Here is a 22243-nt window from a genome sequence, read left to right as displayed (position 1 = left end):
CAAGATTGGCTTGTAATATTTCTTTCTTTTAAAAAGGTCCTTGTCAGATTTTGGTGTTAAATGCATGACCTCATAAAAAAATCTTGAAAAAGAAAAAAAAAAGAAAGGGTTGAAAAGGCTTTTCTACCTTCCTCTTTAGTGAAAGGGTTTATATGGGGGTTCTTTTGGGGTTTTTTTTTTTCTGAAATATTTGGACAGATTGACCTGTAATGCCATCTAGGCCTGGCTTCATTGTGGGAAACATTTTAAATATGGAGTTAATTTGTTTAACAGAAATAGGCCCATCTGGATTTTCTATTTCTTTTATGTCACTTTTGATAAGCAGTGTCGTTTAAGGAAAATGTCCATTTCATATGAATTGCCAAATTATTGACATGTGGATGTTCATAATATCTTTTTTTATTGAAGTATAGTTGATTTACAATGTTGTGTTCATTTCAGGTGTACAGCAAAGTGATTCAGCTATATATATATGCTTTTTCAGATTCTTTTCCATTATAGGTTATTACAAGATATTGTTCCCTGTGCTATACAGCAGGTCCTTGTTGTGTATTTATTTTGTAGATAGTAGTGTGTATCTGTTAATCCCAAACTCCTAATTTATTCTTCCCCCCCACCTTTCTCCTTTGGTAACCGTAAGTTTGTTTTCTATATCTGTGAATCTATTTCTGTTTTGTAAGTAAGTTCATTTGTATCATTTTTTTAGATTCCACATATAAGTGATATCAAATGATATTTGTCTTTCTCTATCTGACTTACTTCACTTAATATGATAATCTCTAGGTCCATCCATGTTGCTGCAAATGGCATTATTTCATTCTTTTTTGTGGCTGAGTAATATTTCATTGTATATGTATATATATGTATACCACATCTTCTTTATTCATTCATCTGTTGATGGACATTTAGGTCGCTTCCATGTCTTGGCTACTGTAAATAGTGCTGCTGTGAACATGGGGGTGCATGTACCTTTTCAAATTAGAGTTTTCGTCTTTTCCAGCTATACACCCAGGAGTGGGATTGCTAGATCATATGGTAACCCTATTTTTAGTTTTTTAAGCAACCTTCATTCTCTTCTCCATAGTGGCCACACCAATTTACATTCCCACCAACAGTGTAGGAGGGTTCCCTTTCCCCACACCCTTTCCAGCATTTATTATTTGTAGACTTTTTAAAAAAAATAAATTTATTTTTTTATTTATTTTTGGCTGTGTTGGGTCTTCGTTTCTGTGCGAGGGCTTTCTCTAGTCATGGCGAGTGGGGGCCACTCTTCATCGCGGTGCGTGGGCCTCTCACTGTCACGGCCTCTCCTGTTGCGGAGCACAGGTTCCAGACACACAGGCTCAATAGTTGTGGCTCACGGGTCCAGTTGCTCTGCGGCATGTGGGATCTTCCCAGACCAGGGCTCGAACCTGTGTCCCCTGCACTGGCAGGCAGATTCTCAACCACTGCGCCACCAGGGAAGCCCCTCTTTGTAGACTTCTTGATGGTGGCCATTCTGACTGGTGTGAGGTGATACCTCATTGTAGTTTTGATTTGCATTTTTCTAGTAATTAGTGATATTGAGCATCTTTTCATGTGCCTATTGCCATTTGTAAGTCTTCTTTGGAGAAATGTCTGTTTAGATCTTCTAAATCCCATTTTTTGATTGGGTTGTTTGTTTGTTTGATACTGAGCTGTTTGTATATTTTGGAAATTAATCCCTTGTCAGTTGAATCATTTGCAAATTTGTTCTTCCAGTCCATAGGTTGTCTTTTCATTTTGTTTATGGCTTCCTTTGCTGTGCAAAAGCTTTCAAGTTTAATTAGTTCCCATTTGTTTATTTTTGCTTTTATTTTCATTACTTTAGGAGATGGATCAAAAAAATATTGCTGCAATTTATGTCAAAGAGTGTTCTCCCTATGTTTTCCTCTAGGAGTTTTATCCAGTCTTACATTTAGGTCTTTAATCCATTTTGAGTTTATTTTTGTATATGGTGTTAGAGAATGTTCTAATTTCATTCTTTTACCTGTAGCTGTCCAGTTTTCCGAGCACCACTTATTGAAGAGGCTTTCTTTTCTCCATTGTATATCCTTGCCTTGTAGATTGATTGACCATAAGTGCATGGGTTTATTTTTGGGCTCTCTATCTATTGATCTATATTTCTGTTTTTGTGCCAGTACCATACTGTTCTGATTACTGTAGCTTTGTAGTATAGTCTGAAGTCAGGGAGTGTGATGCCACCAGCTCCATTCTTCTTTCTCAAGATTGTTTTGGCTATTCAGGGTCTTTTGTGTTTCCATACAAATTTTAAAATTATTTGTTCTAGTTTTGTGAAAAATGCCATTGGTAATTTGATAGGGATTGAATTGAATCTATAGATTGCTTTGGCTAGTGTGGTCATTTTAATATATTGATTCTTCCAATCCAAGAACACGGTATATCTTTTCATCTGTTTGTGTCATCTTCAATTTCTTTCATCAGCATCTTATAGTTTTTGGACTACAGGTTTTTTGCCTCCTTAGGTAGGTTTATCCCTAGGTATTTTATTCTTTTCAATGCAATGATAAATGGGATTGTTTTCTTAATTTCTCTCTCTGATCTTTTGTTGTTAGTATATAGAAATGCAGCATATTTCTGTATATTAATTTTGTATCCTACAACTTTATACTTTCATATAATTCACTGATGAGCTCTAGTAGTTTTCTGGTGGCATCTTTAGGATTTTCTATGTATAGTATCATGTCGTCTGCAAACAGTGACAGTTTTACTTCTTCCTTTCCAATTCGGTTCCTTTTATTTCTTTCTCTTCTCTTACTGCTGTGGCTAGGACTTCCAAAATTATGTTGAATAAAAGTGGTGAGAGTGGGCATTCTTGTCTTGTTCCTGATCTTAGAGATAATGCTTTTCACCACTGAGTATGATGTTAGCTGTGGGTTTGTCATATATGGACTTTATTATGTTGAGGTAGGTTCCCTCTAAGCCTGTTTTCTGGGGAGTTTTCATCATAAATGATGTTGAATTTTGTCAAAAGCCTTTCCTTCATCTATTGAGATGATCACGTGGTTTTTATTCTTCAGTCTGTTAATGTGGTGTATCATGTTGACTGATTTGTGGATATTGAAAAATCCTTGCATCCCTGGGATAAATCCCACTTGATCATGGTGTATGATCCTTTTAATGTATTGTTGGATTCAGTTTTCTGGTATTTTGTTGAGGATGTTTGCATCTATGTTCATCAGTGATATTGGCCTGTAATTTTCTTTTTTTGTGATATCTTTGTCTGGTTTTGGTATCAGGGTGATAGTGGCCTCATAGAATGAGTTTGTAAGTGTTTCTTCCTTTGCAGTTTTTTGAAATAGTTTCAGAAGGATAGGTGTTAACTCTTCTCTAAATGTTTGGTAGAATTTACCTGTGCAGCCATCTGGTCCTGGACTTTTGCTGGTTGGGAGTTTTAAAATTACTAATTCAATTTCAATACTGGTAATTGGTCTGTTCATATTTTCTGTTTCTTCATGGTTCAGTCTTGGGAGAGTGTACCTTTCTAAGAATATGTCCATTTCTTCTAGGTTGTCCACTGTATTGGCATAGAGTTGCTTGCAGTAGTCTCTTATGATCCTTTATATTTCTGTGGTGTGGGTTGTAACTTCTCCTTTTTCATTTCTGATTTTATTGATTTGGGCCCTCTTCCTTTTCTTCTTGATGAGTGTAGCTAAAGATTTATGAATTTTGTTTACCTTTTCAGAGAACAAGATTTTAGTTTCATTGATCTTTTCCATTGTTTTTTTTAGTTGCTATTTCATTTATTTCTGCTCTGATCTTTATGATTTCTTTCCTTCTACTAACTTTGGGTTTCCTTTGTTCTTCTTTTTCTAGTTGCTTTAGGTGTAAGATTAGGTTGTTTATTTCAGATTTTTCTTGTGCCCTGAGGTAGGCTTGTATCGCTACAACTTCCCTCTTAGAACTGCTTTTGCTATGTCTGATAGAGTTTGGATTGTTGTGTTTCCATTTTTATTTGTCTCCATATATTTTAAAATTTCCTCTTTGATTTCTTCAGTCACTCATTGGTTGTTTAGTAGCATATTGTTTACCCTCCACGGGTTTGTGTTTTTTGCAGTTTTTTTTTCTTGTAGTTGATTTCTAGTCTCATAGTGTTGTGGTCAGTCTATTTAGAGGTTTATCAATTTGAAAAAAAATGTTTCAAAGATCCAACTTTTGGTTTTGCTAATTTTCTTTATAGTACATTTGTGGGTTTTTAAAAAAAATTATTTATTTTAAATTTTGGCTGTGTTGGGTCTTCATTGCTGCATGCGGGTTTCCTCTAGTTGAGGAGAGCGGGGGCTACTCTTCGTTGTGGTGCACGGGCTTCTCATTGCAGTGGCTTCTCTTGTTGTGGAGCACAGGCTCTAGGCACAGGCTCAGTAGTTGTGGCACGTGGGCTCAGTAGTTGTGGCGCACGGGCTTAGTTGCTCCGCAGCATGTGGGATCTTCCCGGACCAGGGATCGAACCTGTGTCCCCTGCATTGGCAGGCAGGTTCTTAATCACTGTGCCACCAGGGAAGTCCCCCCAAAAACATTTTGTTAATGTCTCCTCTGGTAATATCTGGTATTGATAATTTGTTTGGGTTTGAATTTGCTGGTAGTTTTCTGGTGATTTCTTTGGGTTTGACTTTGAGGTGATCTTTCTAATATCTGAGATGGATGCTTCACTGACTGTCCTTAGCCTTTATTATTTTCCACTATTTGCATCTACAGCTAAAAATCGCTTTATAAACAGAACCTAGCTACAAGATTCGATACTTCGTATTTTAACTCTCATTTAGTTAAGAAACATGCATTACTTTTTATCCTGATCTCCTCTTTGACGCGGGTTATTCAGAAGCACATTTGTGAAATGTGTTAGTCTCCCGTTGTTGCTTTGTCTTCTGATTAAACTCCCTGACTTCACGGCTCTGTGATCAGGTGACATGATCTATGTGGCTACTGTCCCTTTGAAATTGGTGAAGAACATCTCCGTGGTCAATTTTAATAAATGTTCCCTGTGTCCTGGAATGAGCAGGATGGCGGCCACTGAGCGAGGTGTTCTGTGTGCTCGTGAGGTGAGGGTTGGACAGTCACATTCAATCCTCGTCCTCGCTGACCTTTGTGGTTGTGTCAGTGACTGAGGGCAGTGCCTGTCACTATCTGCAGCTGAGGCCACTTTGTCCTCCTGGTGGTCCTGCCAGCCCTGCTCTGGTTTGTAACTGACTCTGTCCAGAACCCCCCACGTGTGGAAGCCCTCAGATGCACCCTTGGTGTCTGCTTTGTTGGTTGAATGTATTGTATTTTTTTCCCCCAGTCTAGGGTTTGCCTTCTCGTTTTCTTAGCTGAGGAGAACATTTCAATTTTGATAAAGTCTGATTTGCCCATTTTAGCTTCGATGGTCAGTGCTTTTGTGGAGCATCTCGGACTTGCTGCCTTGCCCGAGGCTCTGAGAGCCCCTCCCGGCTCCTGTGCACACTTTCACACTCGCGCCTGTGACTCACGTCTGGTTACCATGTGTCCCCAGGTGGGGCTAGGGCTCCCCTCTCCGTGTGGACGGGCCGCTGCTGCAGCCCCACCCCCGCTCAGGGCCTCGGGGCTCTCCCTTGCCTGCATCAGTTGTCTCCGTGGATGTGGGTCTCTGGGGTCCACGGGGTGGAGGGAGCTGCAGGAGGAGCAGGTGGGTGAGTGGCCGGGGTGTCCACTGCCTGTCTGCCCACCTGGGATGCTCTTTGGACGTCCAGGGACCGTGGGTCCAGGAGGCGTCGGGAGGTCGGATGGTCTGCCGGGGTGTGTACGCTGCAGGAGCATCTGCCCCGTGGAATTCAAGCCACCATCTGGGATGAGATGGCCCAGGGTGGGCGGGGAGGCGAAGCACAGATGTCTGAGGTCCGGGCCTGGGCCCGGCCACAGTTAGGGCGTGGGGAGAGAGAAGGGGCGGCAGTGAGGGAGGGAGAGCGGGGCTCAGGGCAGCAGGGGCTGGCCGGCTGAGTGTCCAGCGCTGGCAGAGGCCAGGACACAGGGAGTGACCGTGGGATTGGCCTGTGCGTGTGTGACCTTGGCCCGAGCTTGTCTGTGGTGGAGCCAGCAGACGGGCTGTGGAGAGAGGAGAGCTGAGAGGTGGAGGAGGGAGTGGGCAGGGTGTAGGGACGAGGGTTTTCATTTTAACGTATATATGGACGCTGCTACACTTGCTGTGTGCTGATGGGAGTCTGGTGGCCAGGGTCCAGAGAGGAGCCCAGAGGGGCTGGTGGCTGGAAGGCTGGCCCAGCCAGAGGCTGAGGGCTGACCGAGCGCCATGGGGGGCTGGACACGGGGATTAGGCTGGTGTCTCCTGAGTCCGAACGTCACTTGTTCACTCTTTCCTTTGCCTTGATGTCTGTTTCTCTTTTGTAGAATTAAAACGAGGAATTTCCCAAGACTTGATTTCTTCCCCCAAATTAGACATATACAAAATAGCAAGACAATTAACGGACAAGGCAATCAAGGTAAATGCTCTTTGGGGCTCGGTGGGAGGGGTACTTTTTAAGAACAGAAATTCGTTTTGGAATTTGGAGAGTGAGTTTGTTGCCTCTGATGCCCTCCCCCCCAGGTGAGGCACCCCCCGCAGTCCTGGCCCCCGCGTGGAGGCTTCTGCCAGAGTTACTTTATGTTTCAGCTGTACTTTTGAAATAGGTAATGCTTTCAAAATTCAAAAAATGCAGACACATACACGGTAAAAATCTCTCCTGCAGCCATGCAGTCGTGTGACTGCAGCTGTGGACACACATCCCAGACAAGGGACAGACTCCTAGTGACTCACAGACCCCCTCCCATCTGCTCCCCCCACCCCAGGCCCCCGGGTGACACGGTGAGAACACTTGCATGTGAGAGGGGTTTGTGCCCAGGAGAGGAACTCTGGGGCTCGAGTGGGGCAGCTGGCATACCCACCCACTTCCCCAAGGTGGAGGCCTACCTTTCACCAGGACGGGAGAATTTGGGGGAGATAAAGAAGGACAAGCGTTCTTCAAATGGGGGCAGATGGCTCCACGGCTACCACTTTGAGAACATGATCCTCTGTCCTTATCACACGTTCGCGTTGCTCAGGCCGGGACAGTGGGGAAGCACTGACAAATCCAACACACATTAACACGTGGAAATGTGCTCATTCCCGTAACTTTCTTCTGAAGCACAGCACACACGTGCGAGTGTACAGATCATAAGTGCACAGCTCAGGCTGTGATGGGCTGGATGTACCTGGAGAGAGAAGCACCCCACAGGTGACGTATGTAATCAGCATCAACCCCTGCAGACACGACAGAGCACCTCTGCCCCCTTGGAAGCTGCCTCCCGCCCTGGTTATTCCCCAGTCCTGGCAACCACGGACGTGCTTTCTGTGCTTCCTATCATGGTCCTTTCTGGGACTTCATATAAGTAGAATTTAATTTTCAGATTTTCTTCTGAGGCCTTAAAACATATAAACATTCAGGGCTACAAACATCCCTCTAAGTACCGCTTTAGCTGCATTTCAAAAGATTTCATTTTGTAGTGTTTTTGGTGAGATTCAGTTCAAAGTATTTTATAATTCATATTATTGCTTTTCATTGATTGTGTGTTACTTAAAACTATAGTTCTTAATTTCTAAACTGGTGGCTATTTTTCTAGTTATTTTGTTATTGGTTTCTAGTTTGATTGCCTGTGGTTGAGAATGTAATGGGTACAATGTTATTCCATTGAAATGTGTTCAGACCGGCTTTATACCCAGCATTTTGTTAATTTATATAAAAGTTGATGTAGAGTGCTATATTCACAGCCATCAGGGTAGAGCTTGTTATTTGCGTTGTTGAAGTCTTCTAGCCTTATTGAAATTTTTTTGTCTCTGTGTTCTCTAATTTACTGAGAGAAGCATGTTAAATATCCTATTGTAATTGTGGATTTGTCTATTTTGTGTTTCTGCCAGTTTTTGCTCTGTATAATTTATAGCCGTCTTAATGGGTGCAAATGTATCTTTCTGGTGAATTGAATGTTTTCTTTAAACTATGGGATGATTTTCTTTACTTTAGTGATGTTTATTTGTCCCAAAGGCTATTCTGTCTCATATACAGATCCTTTTATTTTTTATCTATCTGTAGGGTTGTGCTTTTGATTTTCTCCTGTAAACAACATAGATTTAGATTAAAAAAAGATATAGTCTGGCACTCTTTACCTTTTAACTGGAGCATTTTGTGCATTTATCTATAATTAAACACTGGTATATTCCCACCGTGTTTCATTCATTTGGTTTGTGCTGTCTGCTCAGTTTTCCTCTCCTTTCATGCTTCCTTGTGGACTGATTACTTTTTATTATTCCATTTCCCTCTCTTATGTCAGAAATCTTGTACACTTTTTTGTTCTTTTGTAGTTGCCTTATGTATTGTACTGTGCTGACTTATTAAAGTTAATCAGATTTTCTGAAGTCGTTCAGTTCGACTCCAGTTAAGGAGAGGATTGGGGGCGGCTGGGAGGTCTTGCTGGAGCTGCAGGGCACTGACATTCCTGCTGTTTTCATACTCCCTACCCACCTCTCCTCACAGTGGCCCCTGTCGTGGTGCACGGCCCTGTCGAGGGTGAGGCCAGGCTTTGGACTGAGGTTCTGATTAGAAGGGGGCTTGGAGGTCTTTCATGTGGGCACTGGGACTTGAGCTCTCAGCGTCTGGCCACAAGCCCACACGTTCTTGGCATGTGTTCCCAGTCCTCCCACTGGGACCCGTGTTAGCTACCAGTGCTGCTTGACAAATCACCATGAATTTAGCTGCTTAAACACACCATGTATTATCTCCTGTGGGTCAGGGGTCCAGGCTGGGTCCTCTGCTCAGTGTCTGTCAAGGGTGAAATGAAGCATCAGCCAGGTGGGGTCTCATCTGAAGGCTCAGATGAGGGGAAGTTTCCAATCTTCCTCAGCTTGTTGGCAGAATTAATTTCCTTGTGGCACCTTCTTCAAAGCCAGCAGTGGAGAGAGACAGTCTCTGCTGTTTTCAATCTCTGACTTGAGAGAATCCTGGACCCTCTTTTAAGCGGCACACCTGATTAGGTTAGGCCCACTCAGGATAATCTGTCTTTCAAATTCAGAGTCTAATTAGGGACCCTAGTGAGTTTGAGCCGCCTCCCCCTGCTGCCCTGGCCTCCTCTCCTGCTCTCACAAGCTAATGAGGCCCTAAGCTCATGAGGCCCTAAGCTCACTCCTGACCATACCCCTGTTCCCTGACCCTGCCCTGCAGCTGCTGCCCTCTGACCCTGTCCAATGGATGTGTCCAGGCTGTGTCCTCAGCAGCATGGGCCCTGGGGCTCCAGCATGACCATCACTCTCCTGCCCACTGTCCCTTGGCTGGGAAGGCAGAGGACGCCAGCTACCAACTCCCTGCCTGGCCCCTGGCAGCTGGGCTCATTCCCACAGTGATGGGCAGAGTCCCCAGCTCCCCTGGTGCTGGCCTTGGGCAGTTCGCACTGCCCCTCCAGCCATTGGTGGGCATTTGTTCCCCCCTCTCCTCTCAAACCTCGGGGAGCTTCCCCACCCCAGGCGTGAGGGACGGTCACCTTTGCAGAGAAAAGAAAGCCGCAGAGCACAGGCCCTTGGGCCCTGTCCTGCATCCCACCTTTCAGACCTGGAGCTGCCCTGAGCTGGGGTCTGAGCCTCAGGAAGCACCAGGGTCCTGGCTGTGCTGTGCCTCCTGGCCTCCACGTTTGGGGCAGCAGGCAGACACACGGCGGAGTGGGCCTGCCCGGGGGCTGCCCGGCCCCAACCCGTCGGCCGTGCCAACACTCCTGGGTGGTCTTCTCGGAGCAGGACACGGGTGTCTCCCCGCCGGTGCAGCCGGCGTCATCCTGATAGTAGACTCCTCTTACAGAGACAAAATTAACTCGTTTTCAGTTCTTTCATTCCAAATACACTCTTGCAATTCAAGGAAAAGAAGATCTTCTCCATCTATGGACACTACCCGGTGATCCGGGCCGCCCTGCGGAGGAAGGGCTGGGTGGAGAAGAGGTTCCACTTTCTGCCCAAGGTCGTTCCGAGTGTCGAAGACGAAGGGGAAGGAGTGCCAGGTAGAGTATCGGAAGCGTCTTGTGTTTCGGTGTGAGACGTTTGTGTGTATGTCACGAGGACCCAGACGTGAGTCGATTCTGCGGGTCCTGTGCTGTGGCCTCACCCCTGGGGAAGGAGTCACCTCCTGGCCCCCGCCCCAGGCGTCCAGGCCCTGGCGAGCCCTTTCAAACCCTGGTACTGGTCACTTCTTGGTGTCCCACCGTCCATGCCCAGACCTCCTCCTGTGCCTGGATGGTGTCCATCGTCCTTTAGCGGCCTGGCCCTGGCTGTCCCTCCTCTGGCCCCAGCTCCCGAGTGGTCACTGCTTGGCCCCCTGCAGTGCCCGCTGCACCCAGCCCCTGGTCACTGGTCCTCCCTGACCCCCCCCGTGCCTGCCCCCTGCTCTGCAGAGTCTGCATCCTCTTGGCTCCAGGGTCTGCGCTGGGCCCCGTCCCACACGGTGCTTGAGACCCAGCTCACGGCCCTGCCCACGTCCCGGGTCCCCGACCCTGGCATGGCCCCTGGCGGGGGTGCCATGCGGTGGACTCCCGAGCCTGACTCGACCCTGCTCCTTTCGGGACCCACAGGGGCACCTCCTCCGCACTGGGCCCTGTCATGGGCCCGGCTGTGGTCACGCCTTCCGGCCATGATGCACTGACATCTCCTGTGTGTTGTGTTTGCAGAAAACAAACGTGCTGAAGGCAAAGGAAATCAAGAAGTGGCTTTGGAGAAAACAGACGACATCCACGATGTGATGGTAGGTCCCCGTGGGCTCCGGAGGGGCCTCAGCTGACGTTTACCTGCCTTTGTGCCGCGTTCTGGGGGGGAGAGATGTGGCAAAGCCACGGTCACGCCCTGCCTCGAGGACATGCGTGCGTGTGCGTGCGTGTGCATGCGTGTGCACGTGTGTGCGTCCGTGTGCCCCATGTCTCTGAGTGTCCACGTGTGTGCCTCCACGGGTGAGCAGGCAAGCTGGGCCTGTCGTCTTCGGAAACCCCGTGGGACAGGCTCAGAACGGCCCCCAGGCGGCGACGGCGGAGGCGGAGTCTGCGGGACGCAGCGCCTGCCTGCGGGGTGGGGCAGCCGCCACTGGGCCCGGCTCCCAGGCCGCGATGCTCCCTGCTGGCCGGTCAGCTGTCAGGGACGGGCTCTGCAGCGCTGAGCTGCCCCGGGAGGGCTCTGCTGGCCGGTAACAGAGGGTCACTGCGACTCAGGGGAGGGGAGAAAGTTAAAACGAGACCAAACAGCGTCCACCGCGAGCAAGCGTGACGCGTTGACCGCACTGGAGAGCTCCTGTCTCTCATGTGACCCCGTGAACAGAACGGAAAGACGAGCCACTCAGGGAGGTACTTGCAGGGCTTACGAGTTAAAAGATCTGATACTCAGAACGTGCGACGCGCTCACACGTCAGGAGCAGATGACGATCAAAGAGAAATGGGCAAAGACCCGACAGGCCGGGGAGCCCATCACTGCAAGTTCCCAGAGCCGATTCCTTTCTGTGAAAGTTGGCCGTGAGGCTGGGGGGCGCCCACGGGTAGGGGGTGTGGGGAGTCGGCGGGGGTGGGTCCAGGGGGCCGGGCCTACGCGGGAGCGTCAGCTCTGGACGGAAGGCCGTTTCTCACCCCGGGCGCCCGGGTGGCCACCAAGCCGCTGTCTAAACTTCCGTGTACGACGGTTCATCTCACACTGTGACAAATGACAGTGGCTCTCCTGGGCCCCGGCATGCTGAAGGTGCGGGGGCAGCGGAGGAGCTTGTGTCCCGGGGGCCAGGGAGGGGGACTCTCCCAGGTCCACACGTGGTGTGTCCCTGCGGCCGGTGTGGGCACCCACGGAGGGTGCAGCTCAGACCCCACTCGGGGTCCCTGCAGCCCAGAGCCCGAAGCCCCCCACCCCCATGCCATCGGAAGCCCTGTGTGGTAGCTGCTCCCACGTGAGCCCACAGGAGACCCTCGAGGAACGTGCGAGGCCGCAGTCAGGATGGGAGAGTCACAGAAATCACACACCGCTTCTCACCTAAACCCCGGTTCCTTTAGTCCCGGCGTGTCCCATTGTCAGAGACGTGAGCCTTGGGGGCTGGGTGTGGATAAAGGTTTTTTCTTGCCAGTCCAGGTTGGTAAAAAATGAAACACCATACTTCCTCTGGACAATCAAAAGGGACATCATTGACTATCACCGTCTGAGCTGCGACCAGATGCTGAATCACTACGGGAAGACGGCGTCCTTCACCACCAAGGTGAGTGGGAGGGCTGGGGGCGCAGGCGGGGCAGCACCCGGCCTCCTGAAATGCCAGCACCTCCGGAGCTGGGAGAGCCACACGGGGACTGGTTCCCTGGGGGCTCCTCTCCAGGACTGGAGCCTCCTGCTGGCCTGGCCCGGCATCAGTGTCCAGGGCCGCTCAGGGCTGCTGCCAGCAAACCGCCCCCCCAGAGCCCCTGTGCCCCTTGCCCTGTGTTCCTGGGTGGCCCCAAGGCCACAGAAGCACTGTCCTCTGGGCGCACAGGCCAAGCCCAAGACAGGGCAGGTGACGGCTGCCACCGCAGCCCGACCCAGGCTCTGGGCCCTGGAGGGGCTCTGGATCCCAGGGGGGCCGGACCACGCTCACCTGCGCTGTGACTTCCAACTGCAGGGGGGCACTGCCACACGGGCACTTCCTGCCCTCACCCCCTTTCAGCCGCCAGCCCCATTTACCCTGAAGGCTGAGGTTAGGGGCGGGGCCAGCCCGGGACGGACAGGCCTGTGTGTACCCCCTGGGAGAGACAGGGTAAAGGGGCTTCCCTGGCAACAAGGGCACCGTCCCCTAAACCCTCAAGGGTGACAGAGGGGCAGGGACGAAGTGCACGTCTGTCCCCGGGGCTCCCTGTAGGGCTCTGGCCCCCATGCATCCTCGCCAGGCCTTGGGCCGCTGGTGTCCTTCCGGGTGTGGACGATGCCTGCGGACGGCCCAGTGGGGCCGGGCTCCCCGCAAAGACCCCCGGGTGGGGCTGGCACCAATGCTCCCAGCAGCCGACAGGGGCTACGTTTCCCGGGCACGTGGCACTTCTCTTCAGAAGCGTTGAGGAGTGGCCCCGGGCCTCTTTAACGAACAGTGCGGCGTCCAGGGGGCAGAGCGGGGGCTGGGGGCGGGGGGCGGCTGCGATGTAGACCCGTGAGCTCTCGCCTCCACCGCTCCTGGGCCTGAGCCCCAGCCCTTCGGGGACCAGGAGGTGGATGCAGCGCCTTCCGCTCTGGGGGCCCCCAGACGGCCCCGCCCGCCCTTGGGTCTGCCGTGCCTGCCACCGGCCAGAGGGTGAGCCCGAGGCCCCGGCCTGCACGTCGGGTCACGCGGCTGCTCGGCCAGCTGGCCAGGGGGTGGAGGGGCCGGGGGGCTGTGGAGGGACCGCTCCAGGAGGTGCCCTCCCAGGAGCCCACTGGAGCAGGTGCTGCCCAGCCAGCCTGCGGGCACTGACACTGGTCCGAGCTGGCCCGGCGCGTGGCCGGCGGGCCTGACGTGCCGCTGTCTCTGGAGATCGGGCTGTGCTTGAGCCTGCGGAGCCTGCCGTGGTATGTCCAGGCCAACCCCGCCTCCTTCTTCCCACGCTGCTACGGCCTCTGCACCGAGAGCGAGAAGCAGGAGTTCCTGGGTGAGTGGCTGGCGGCCCGGCCGAGGCGCCCGGCGTTGAGCGCTGGGCCAGGAAACCCGCGGGGCCTCTTTCTGGCCCACCTTCCTGCAGGAGGGGCCCCAGGGCTGGGGGTGGGGGTGGGGTGATGGGGGAGGGCCCGGTCCCATCCCAGCACCTGGGAGAGGCCGGCGTGGGGTTGGTGCTGGGCCCGGGTCTGCGTGCCTGGGGCTCACGGGGACGACGGGCTCTGGGCTGGGGACAAAGGCTGGTCCCTGGTCCGATCTGCCTGGAGGCACAGCAGAGAGAAGGAGAAGGTCAGGGCAGGCAGGGAGGGGGTCGTTCGGGGGGGACCCGTGTTTCCTGAGTGCCCATCTGGGAGGCTGTAGAGAGCGGCATCTGCCCAGCACCCCTGCCCTGTGCCCTGACCCCAGGCCGGGGCTCCCAGGAGCCAATGGCCGGATGCAGGACAAGGCAGGGTCGGGGGCAGGGCAGAGGTGAGAAGTGCAGTGGGGGCAGGACCATGAGCGGGGACCTCGCAAGATGGGGCGCTGGGTGGAGACCCAGAGGAGAGGGAGGCTGAGGGCAGCCGGCGGGGAGCTCCAGGCCAGCCCTGGAGCAGGCAGTGTGCCCGCACGTCCTCGGCAGAGGGGCTGGTGATCTCAGGAGCATTTGTTCTGATGGACGGAGGAGGGTGGGTGAGGGGCTGAGTGGGGGGCTCAGGTTCTGGATGCTTCCAGGGCAGCAGTAGCTGCCAGGCAGGTGGATGCCCGGTGGGGTGGCCTCAGCTGAGGTGGGGAAGGAGCAGGTTTGGGAGAGAAGTTGCTGGAATATCTAGCAACTTGGGGTGGGGAGCAGCCTCGCCTCCCAGGCCCCTCACGGAGGCGAGGCTCCCCTGGCCGCTGCCCCTGGCATGTGACAGGCGCTCAGAGGCAACCTGGCCCCAAGCCTGGGTCTGGAGGACCCTGAGCTGCCTCTGCGCTGGTGGATAGAGCAGGGCCCCCAGCCACCCACAGTTAGAGCGGTGGGAGCCAACAAACATGTCCAGGAAGGTCCGGAGGGGCTCGTGTGATGGGGAGGGTCCCGGTGCTGTCAGCAGGGGGCTCTTCTAGAAGGATCCCTCTGTGCAGGGCTGAGGACACGGGGGCAGGGAGAGGTGGTGACGGTGCCCACAGACCGTGGCCCTGGGGGTGCAGGAGAGGGGCAGGGAACGGGGTGCGTGAATTCTGCCTCTGGGCCTGTAGGCAGGGTGGATGTGCAGCTGGGGTGGAGGTCCTGGGGTGGATGAGACTCCCCTCCGCAGAGGAGGGAGGATGAGTGTGGAGGTGGAGGGTGTGGGCAGGGCGGGGCAGTGGGGGAGCACCCGGCCCCCGGAGGGCTCTGAGGCAGGAGTGAGGCCCCTGCACGCAGTGGGATGCCCGCCCGGGCTGGGAATGGCTGGCGCTGGCTGAGCTCCCGTCCCCAGCGCAGGCAGGGGGGCGAGGCCTTGGTGTCCTTTCAGACGACTTCCGGCGCACGGTGGCCTCCAGCATCCTCAAGTGGGTGGTCAGCCAGCAGAACTGCAGCAGGAGCACACCCAAGGGCTGGAGGGAGAAGGCCAGTGACAGTGACCCCAGCAACAGGCAAGGTGTGTGCCGCCTTGGCATGGCCAAGGCCGTGCCACCCCGGGAGGACAGTGGCAGGAGGGGCCATGGAGCTGTGCATCCAGGGCGGGGCTGCAGCTCTGCCCCGACCCCCAGTCTCTTCCAGCAGAATCCCATGGGAATGGCGCTCCTGGGTCATGTAGGGAGTCGTGGGCCACCGTGGGTTTAGGCCTACAAGACCCAAATACGTCCTTTTTGTTGTTACTCACTTTCATAGAACAGTTTTAGGTTCACAGCAAAGTTGAGCAGGAGGTATAGAGTTGTCCCGTGTACCCTCTGCCCTTTCCTCCCCTGTATCAACATCCTCCTCCAGACGGTGCATTTGCTGTAAGTGATGGACCTACACTGACACATCATCATCACCAGACCCCACAGTTTACATCACGGTTCCCTCTTGGTTTGGACAAATGTATAATGACATGTATCCACTGATATAGTATCTTTCAGAGTAGTTTCACTGCCCTAAAAATCCTCTGTGCTCAGCCTGTTCATTCCTCCTTCCCCCCAACACCTTATCTTTTTATTGTCGCCACAGCTTTGCCTTTCCAAAATGTCGTACAGTTGGAATCATACGGTATATATGATTCCAACAGGCTTCTTTCACTTACTAATGTGCATTTAAGGTCCCTCCATGTCTTTTCATGACTTGATAGCTCATTTCTCTTTAGCACTGAGTAACATTCCACTGTCTGGATGGAACAGAGTTTGTTCATCCAGTCACCCGTTGAAGGACATCTTGGGTGCTTTCAAGTCTTGGCAGTTATGATTAAAGCTTCATACAGGCTTTTGTGCAGCTGTAAGTTTTCAGCTCACTTGGTAAATACCAAGGATCACGACTGCTGGATAATATGGCAAGAGTATGTTTAGTTTGGTAAGAAACTGCCAAACTGTGTTCCAAAGTGGTTGCTACACCAGTTTGTGTTCCCACCAGCAATGATGAGAGTTCCTGTTGCTCCACATCCTGGTGAGCATTTGGTGACGTCAGTGCTCTGGATCTTGGCTGTCCTAATAGATGTGTAGTGGTATCTCACTGTTGTTTTAATTTTCATTCCCCTGACAATATATGATGTTAAACATCTTTTAATATACTTATTTCCATCTGTATATATTCACTGGTGAGAAGTCTGTTCAGCTTCCCTCCAGTTTTAAATTGGGGTGTTTGTTTTATTGTTGAGTTTTAAGGGTTCTTTGCATATTTTGGATACCAGTACTTTATTGTATGTGTCTTTTGCAAATATTTTCTCCAACTTTACAGCTTGTTTTCTAATTCTGTTGATGATGTCTTCCACATAGCAGAAGTTTTAAATTTCAGTGAAGTCCAGCTTATCAATTATTTTTTTCATGGATTGTGCCTTTGGTGTTGTATCTAAAAAGTCATCATCATACCCAAGTTCATCTTGGTTTTCTCCTATGTTACCTTCTAGGAGTTTTATAGCTTTGTCTATGATCCATTTTCAGTTAATTTCTACGAAGGGTGTAAGGTCTGTATCTAGATTCATTTTCTTTTTTTTTGCATGCAGATATCCATTTGTTCCAGCACCATTTGTTTGAAAAGACTATCTTTGCTCCGTTGTATTGCCTTTGTGCCTTTGTCAAAGATCAGTTGACTATATTTGTGTGGGTCTATTTCTGGGCTCTCTATTCCACTAATCTATTTGTCTCTTTTTCACCAATACCACACTATCTTGATTATTGTAGATTTATTGTAAAGCTCAAATTTAGATGACGTTAATCTTCCAACTTTGTTCTTCTCCTTCAACATTGCATTGGCTATTCCGGATTTTTTGCTTCTCCATATAAACTTTAGAATCAGTTGGTCAATATCCACAAAATAACTTGCTGGGATTTTGCCTGAGATTGCTTTGAATCTATAGATCAAGTTGGGAAGAACTGACATGTTGACAATGAGTCTTTTCTATTCATGACCATAGAATACCTCTCCATTAATTTGTTCTTCTTTGATTTAATTAACCAGAGTTTTGTACTTTTCTTCATATAGATCTTGTACATATTTTGTTAGATTTATTTAATTATGTATTTATTTCATATTTGGAGTGCTAATGTAATGGTATTTTGTTTTTAATTTCAAATTCCAATTATTAATTGCTGGTGTACAGGAAAGTGATTGACTATAACCACTTACTAGTTCCAGAAGTTTTTTTGTTCTTAATTCTTTCAGATTTTCTACCTAGACAATCATGTCATCTCTGAATAAAAACAGTTTTATTTCTTCTCTCCCAATTTGTATACTTTTCATTTTCTTGTCTTATTGCATTAGCTAGGATTTCCAGTGTGATGTTGAAAAGGAGTGGTGAGAAAGGACATCCTTGCTTTGCTCCTGATTTTAGTAGGAAAGCCTCTGGTTTCTCACCATTAAGTATAATGTTAGCTGTAGGTTTTTTGTAGATATTCTTTATCAAGTTGAGGAAGCTCCTCTCTATTCCTAGTTTTCTGAGAATTTTTATCATAAGTGGGTGTTGAATTTTGTCAAATGCTTTTTCTGCATCTATTGATATGATCATGTAATATTTCTTCTTTAGCCTGTTGGTATGATGGATTACATTAATTGATTCTTGAATGCTGAACCAGTTTTGCATACCTCGGATAAATGTGACTTGGTCATGGTGTATAATTCTTTTTATAAATTGTTAGATTTGATTTGCAAATATTTTGTTGAGGATTTTTGCAAATATGTTCATGAGAGATTTTGGTCAATAGTTTTCTTTTCTTGTGATACCATTGTCTGGTTTTGGTATTAGGGTAATGCTGACCACAGAGAATGAGTCACAAAGTATTCCCTCTGCTTCTATCATCTGAAGGAGATTGTAGAGAATTGGTATACATTTTTCCTTAAATGTTTGGTAGAATTCACCTGTGAATCCATCTAGGACTGGTGCCTTCTGTTTTGGAAAGTTATTAACCATTGATTCGATTTCTTTAATAGATAGAGGACTATTCAGATTGTCTATTTCTTCTTCTGCGAGCTTTGGCAGATTGTATATTTCAAAGAATCAGTCCATTTCACCTAGATTATAAAATTCGTTGGCATAAAATTGTTCATAGTATTCCTTTATTATCCTTTTAATGTCCATGAGATCTGTAGTGATGTCTCCTCTTAGTTTTATGATACTAGTAATTTATGTCATCTATCTTTTTTTGTTTTTAGTTAACCTGACTAAAGGCTTATTGATTTTATTGATGTGTTCAAAGAACCAGCTTTTGGTTTCACTTATTTTCTCTATTGATTTCCTGTTTTCAATTTCATTGATTTCTGGTCTAAGTTTGTTTTTTCTAATTTATTTATTTTATTTATTTATTTTTCACTGTGTTGGGTCTTTGTTGCTGTGCATGGGCTTTCTCTAGTTGCGGCGAGTGGGGGCTACTCTTCGTTGCGGTGCACAGGCTTCTCACTACAGTGGCTTCTCTTGTTGCGGAGCATGGGCTCTAAGCATGCGAGCTTCAGTAGTTGCGGCACATGGGCTCAATAGTTGTGGCTCGCAGGCTCTAGAGCACAGGCTCAGTAGTTGTGGCACATGGACTTAGTTGCTCCACGGCATGTGGGATCTTCCCGGAGCAGGGATTGAATCCATGTCCCCTGCATTGGAAGGTGGTGGATTCTCAACCACTGCGCCACCAGGGAAGTCCCTGGTCTAAGTTTTTTTTTTTTTTTTAATTCTTTTCCTTTTTAATTTTATTTATTTATTTATTTTATTTTTGGTTGTGTTGGGTCTTCGTTTCTATGCGAGGGCTTTCTCTACTTGTGGCAAGCGGGGCCACTCTTCATCGCGGTGCGCGGGCCTCTCCCGTTGCGGAGCACAGGCTCCAGACGCGCAAGCTCAGTAATTGTGGCTCACGGGCCCAGTTGCTCCGTGGCATGTGGGATCTTCCCAGACCAGGGCTTGAACCCCTGTCCCCTGCATTGGCAGGCAGACTCTCAACCACTGCGCCACCAGGGAAGCCCCCTTGGTCTAAGTTTTATTATTTATTTTCTTCTGTTTATTTTGAGTTTGATTTGTTCTTCTTTTTCTGGCTTCCTAAGATAAAAGCTTAGACAATTAGTTTCAGATCTTTCTTCATTTCTAATATAGGCATTCAATGCTATAAATTCCCCTCTAAGCACTGCTTTCATTGCACCCCACAAATTTTGATAAATTGTATTTTTATTTTCATTCAGTTCTAAATATTTAAAATTTTTCTTGGGATTCTTTTCATTGACTCATGTGTTATTAGATGTACGTTGTTTAATCTCCACATACTTGAGGATTTTTCCAGCTATCTGTATCTTTTGATTTCTAGTTTAATCCATTGTGGTCTGAGAGCATATATTTTATGATTTCTATTCTTTTACATTTGTTAAGGTGTGTTTTATGGCCCCAAAGTGGTCTATTTTGGGAACTGTTCCAAATGAGCTTGAGAAGAATGTGTATTCTGCTGTTGTTGGATGAAGTACTGTATAGATGTCCATTATATCCAGTTGATTGATGGTGCTATTGAGTTCACCTATGTCCTTATGTATTTTCTGCCTGCTGGATCTATCCATTTCTGAGAGAGGGGTGTTGAAGTCTCCAACTCTCATAGAGGTCATCTATTTCTCCCTGAAGTTCTATCAGTTTGTGCCTCATGTATTTTGATGCTCTGTTGTTAGGCACATACATGTTAAGTATTGCTATGTCTTCTTGTTGTATTGACCCCTTCATCATTATGTAACATTCTTTTTATCCCTGATAGTTTTCCTTGCTCTGAAGTCTGTTCTGTCTGAAATTAATACAGATACTCCTGCTTTCCTTTATTAGTGTTAGCATGGTATATTTCTCTCCATCCCTTTGCTTTTAATCTATATGTGTCTTTATTTACAGTGGAATTCTTGTTGAAAACATACTGTCGGGTCTTATTGCTTGATCACTGTGTAATTTCTTTTAATTGATACATTTAATCATTGACATTTAAAGTGATTATTGATATGGTTGGAGTAACAACTACCATATTTATTACTGTTTTCTATTCGTTGCCCTTGTCCTTTGTTCCTATTTTTTTTTCTACTCTTTTTCTGCCTCTTGTGGTTTTAATTGAGCATTTTGTATGATTTCATCTTCTTTCTTTTCCTAGCATAGCAGATATATATAGACATATATAAATTTTTTTGTGGTTGTCCTATAGTTTGCAATATACATTTACAATGAATCGAACTGCATTTTCAAGTAAAACTGACCACTTTACAGTAATGGGAATATTTTATAACAAAATGTTCCTAATTCCCTCCTCCTGTGCCCTGTATCTTTGCTGTCATTTATTTCACTTATACATAAGCTATAATCTGGATACATTTTTGCTATTTTTATTTTTAATAATAATTATTAAATTATTATGTTCTGTCAGATCAATTAAGGATTAAAAAAGTAAAGTTTTAATTTTCCCTTGATTTATTCCTTCTCTAATACTCTTCCTTTCTTTATGTGGATCTGAGTTTCTGATTTATGCCATTTTTTTCTCTCCTAAGGACTTCTTTCTTTTAACATTTCTTGCAAGCCAAGTCTACTGGCAAAAAAAAATCCCCTCTTTATTTTTTTTTTTTTTGGTCTGATACAGTGCTCTGTAGTCCTGTGATCAGGTCTCAGTCTTTGGTGAGCCTGTACCCTTAGACTGTGAACTTCACCACTGCTTCTCCTTTTTTCCCCCCTTTGGTGGGACAGGATGGCTAGAGGTGGTGGAGCTGGGTATTTTCCTGCCCCAGCGTTGATTAGGCCCTGATAAAACCCTGGCAGGTCACACACTCTGGTGACTATTTCTCCTGAGGGCAGCCTTGTTAAGAACAGAGTGTTCCTTTCCTCCTCTCCCTGCCAGAAACACAAGGGGATTTTCCTCCAATACTCACTGTGACCCCCAGGTCAAGCTCTTGGAGGTAAAACTGACAAAAGTATGGGGCCCCCTAAAAATGACCCCTGGGGTCTCTAACTCTCAGGGTTGTCCACGCTGAGCCTCCCGCAATCCGTCCATTGCAGCAGGTGGGTTTCCTTCCCTGGTGCTGGCTCCCACAGAGGTTTCTGCTCTGGTGACTCTCTGTACCTGCCCATCCGTCTCTCCAGTTTGGGGCAGGCTTTTGCCCTGTGACCTCAGTTCTCTGACAGATCTAAGAACAGCTGGCGATTTTCCGGTCTGTTCAGCTTTTCACCTGCTGTTAGGGTGGAGTGGCAACTTCCAGGCTCCTTACATGCTGGACACCAGAAGTGAATTTTCACTTTAAAATGGTCATTTTTATATTTTGTGAATTTCACCTCAGCACATTTAAGAAATGCACGTTGTAATCTCCGCAGCAACCGCAAACCTCGAGCGCTTTCTCCCGGGTCCGTGCTTGCTGGCGGCCGCTGGGTCCATCAGGGCTGCCATCTCAGTGGCTGTGCTTGGGGCTCGTGCAGGTGTCCCCGTACACCTTCCAAGCAGCCTTGTTCTGCAGGCTCCCGCCCCATAGCCCCACGACAGGGTTCAGCTCTCACCCCATCTCCGCATCCAGCCTGGGGACCGCTGGCTTTGTGTGGGGGGCAGGCCGCCACATGAGGTGGGGGCCATGTGCATGAGGTCTGCCTTCACCTGGGCGGGGGCCTCCCTGTGTTCAGTGCTCCCCAGACCAACAGCGATCTTGGCTCACGGGCTCCAGAAGGAGAGGGTGCTGCGTGGGAGGTCGGATGTGCAGAGCCACAAAGCCCACACGGGCTGGGGCTCTGAGAAGTGCCAGATGTACAGGGAGGTGTTCCTCCCAGTCTCCCACAGGGCCGGCAGACATCACTGCAGGGCTGTCCACAAACACCTGTTCTTTTCTCACTGAGGATCAAGTATGTGCTCAGAAGCAGAGGTTTTGTGGAGAGCTCATCAGAAGTGCTGTTTCATTCCCACCCGAGGGGCTGAGAGTCTAGTCGGAGGGTGGGGGGCACGGTGCAGTGGGGGGGCAGCTTCGGGAGGGGAAAGGTTAC

At 48.6% G+C, this 22243-nt stretch overlaps 1 protein-coding gene across 1 annotated transcript in view; it reads left to right on the top strand.

Moving 5' to 3' along the window:
- Positions 1 to 22243, top strand: part of TTLL8 (tubulin tyrosine ligase like 8) — a 58384-nt gene that overhangs the window by 1359 nt on the left and 34782 nt on the right. The window contains exons 2-7 of the mRNA XM_036867495.1: positions 6397 to 6488; positions 9921 to 10059; positions 10723 to 10796; positions 12144 to 12272; positions 13545 to 13659; positions 15137 to 15262. Coding sequence (XP_036723390.1) covers positions 6397 to 6488; positions 9921 to 10059; positions 10723 to 10796; positions 12144 to 12272; positions 13545 to 13659; positions 15137 to 15262 — 675 coding nt within the window. The remainder of the gene's footprint in view (positions 1 to 6396; positions 6489 to 9920; positions 10060 to 10722; positions 10797 to 12143; positions 12273 to 13544; positions 13660 to 15136; positions 15263 to 22243) is intronic.

This window comes from Balaenoptera musculus, chromosome 10 (assembly GCF_009873245.2).
Source record: "Balaenoptera musculus isolate JJ_BM4_2016_0621 chromosome 10, mBalMus1.pri.v3, whole genome shotgun sequence".
Classification (NCBI taxonomy): domain Eukaryota; kingdom Metazoa; phylum Chordata; class Mammalia; order Artiodactyla; family Balaenopteridae; genus Balaenoptera; species Balaenoptera musculus.
This window is presented reverse-complemented; position numbering and strand designations above follow the sequence as displayed.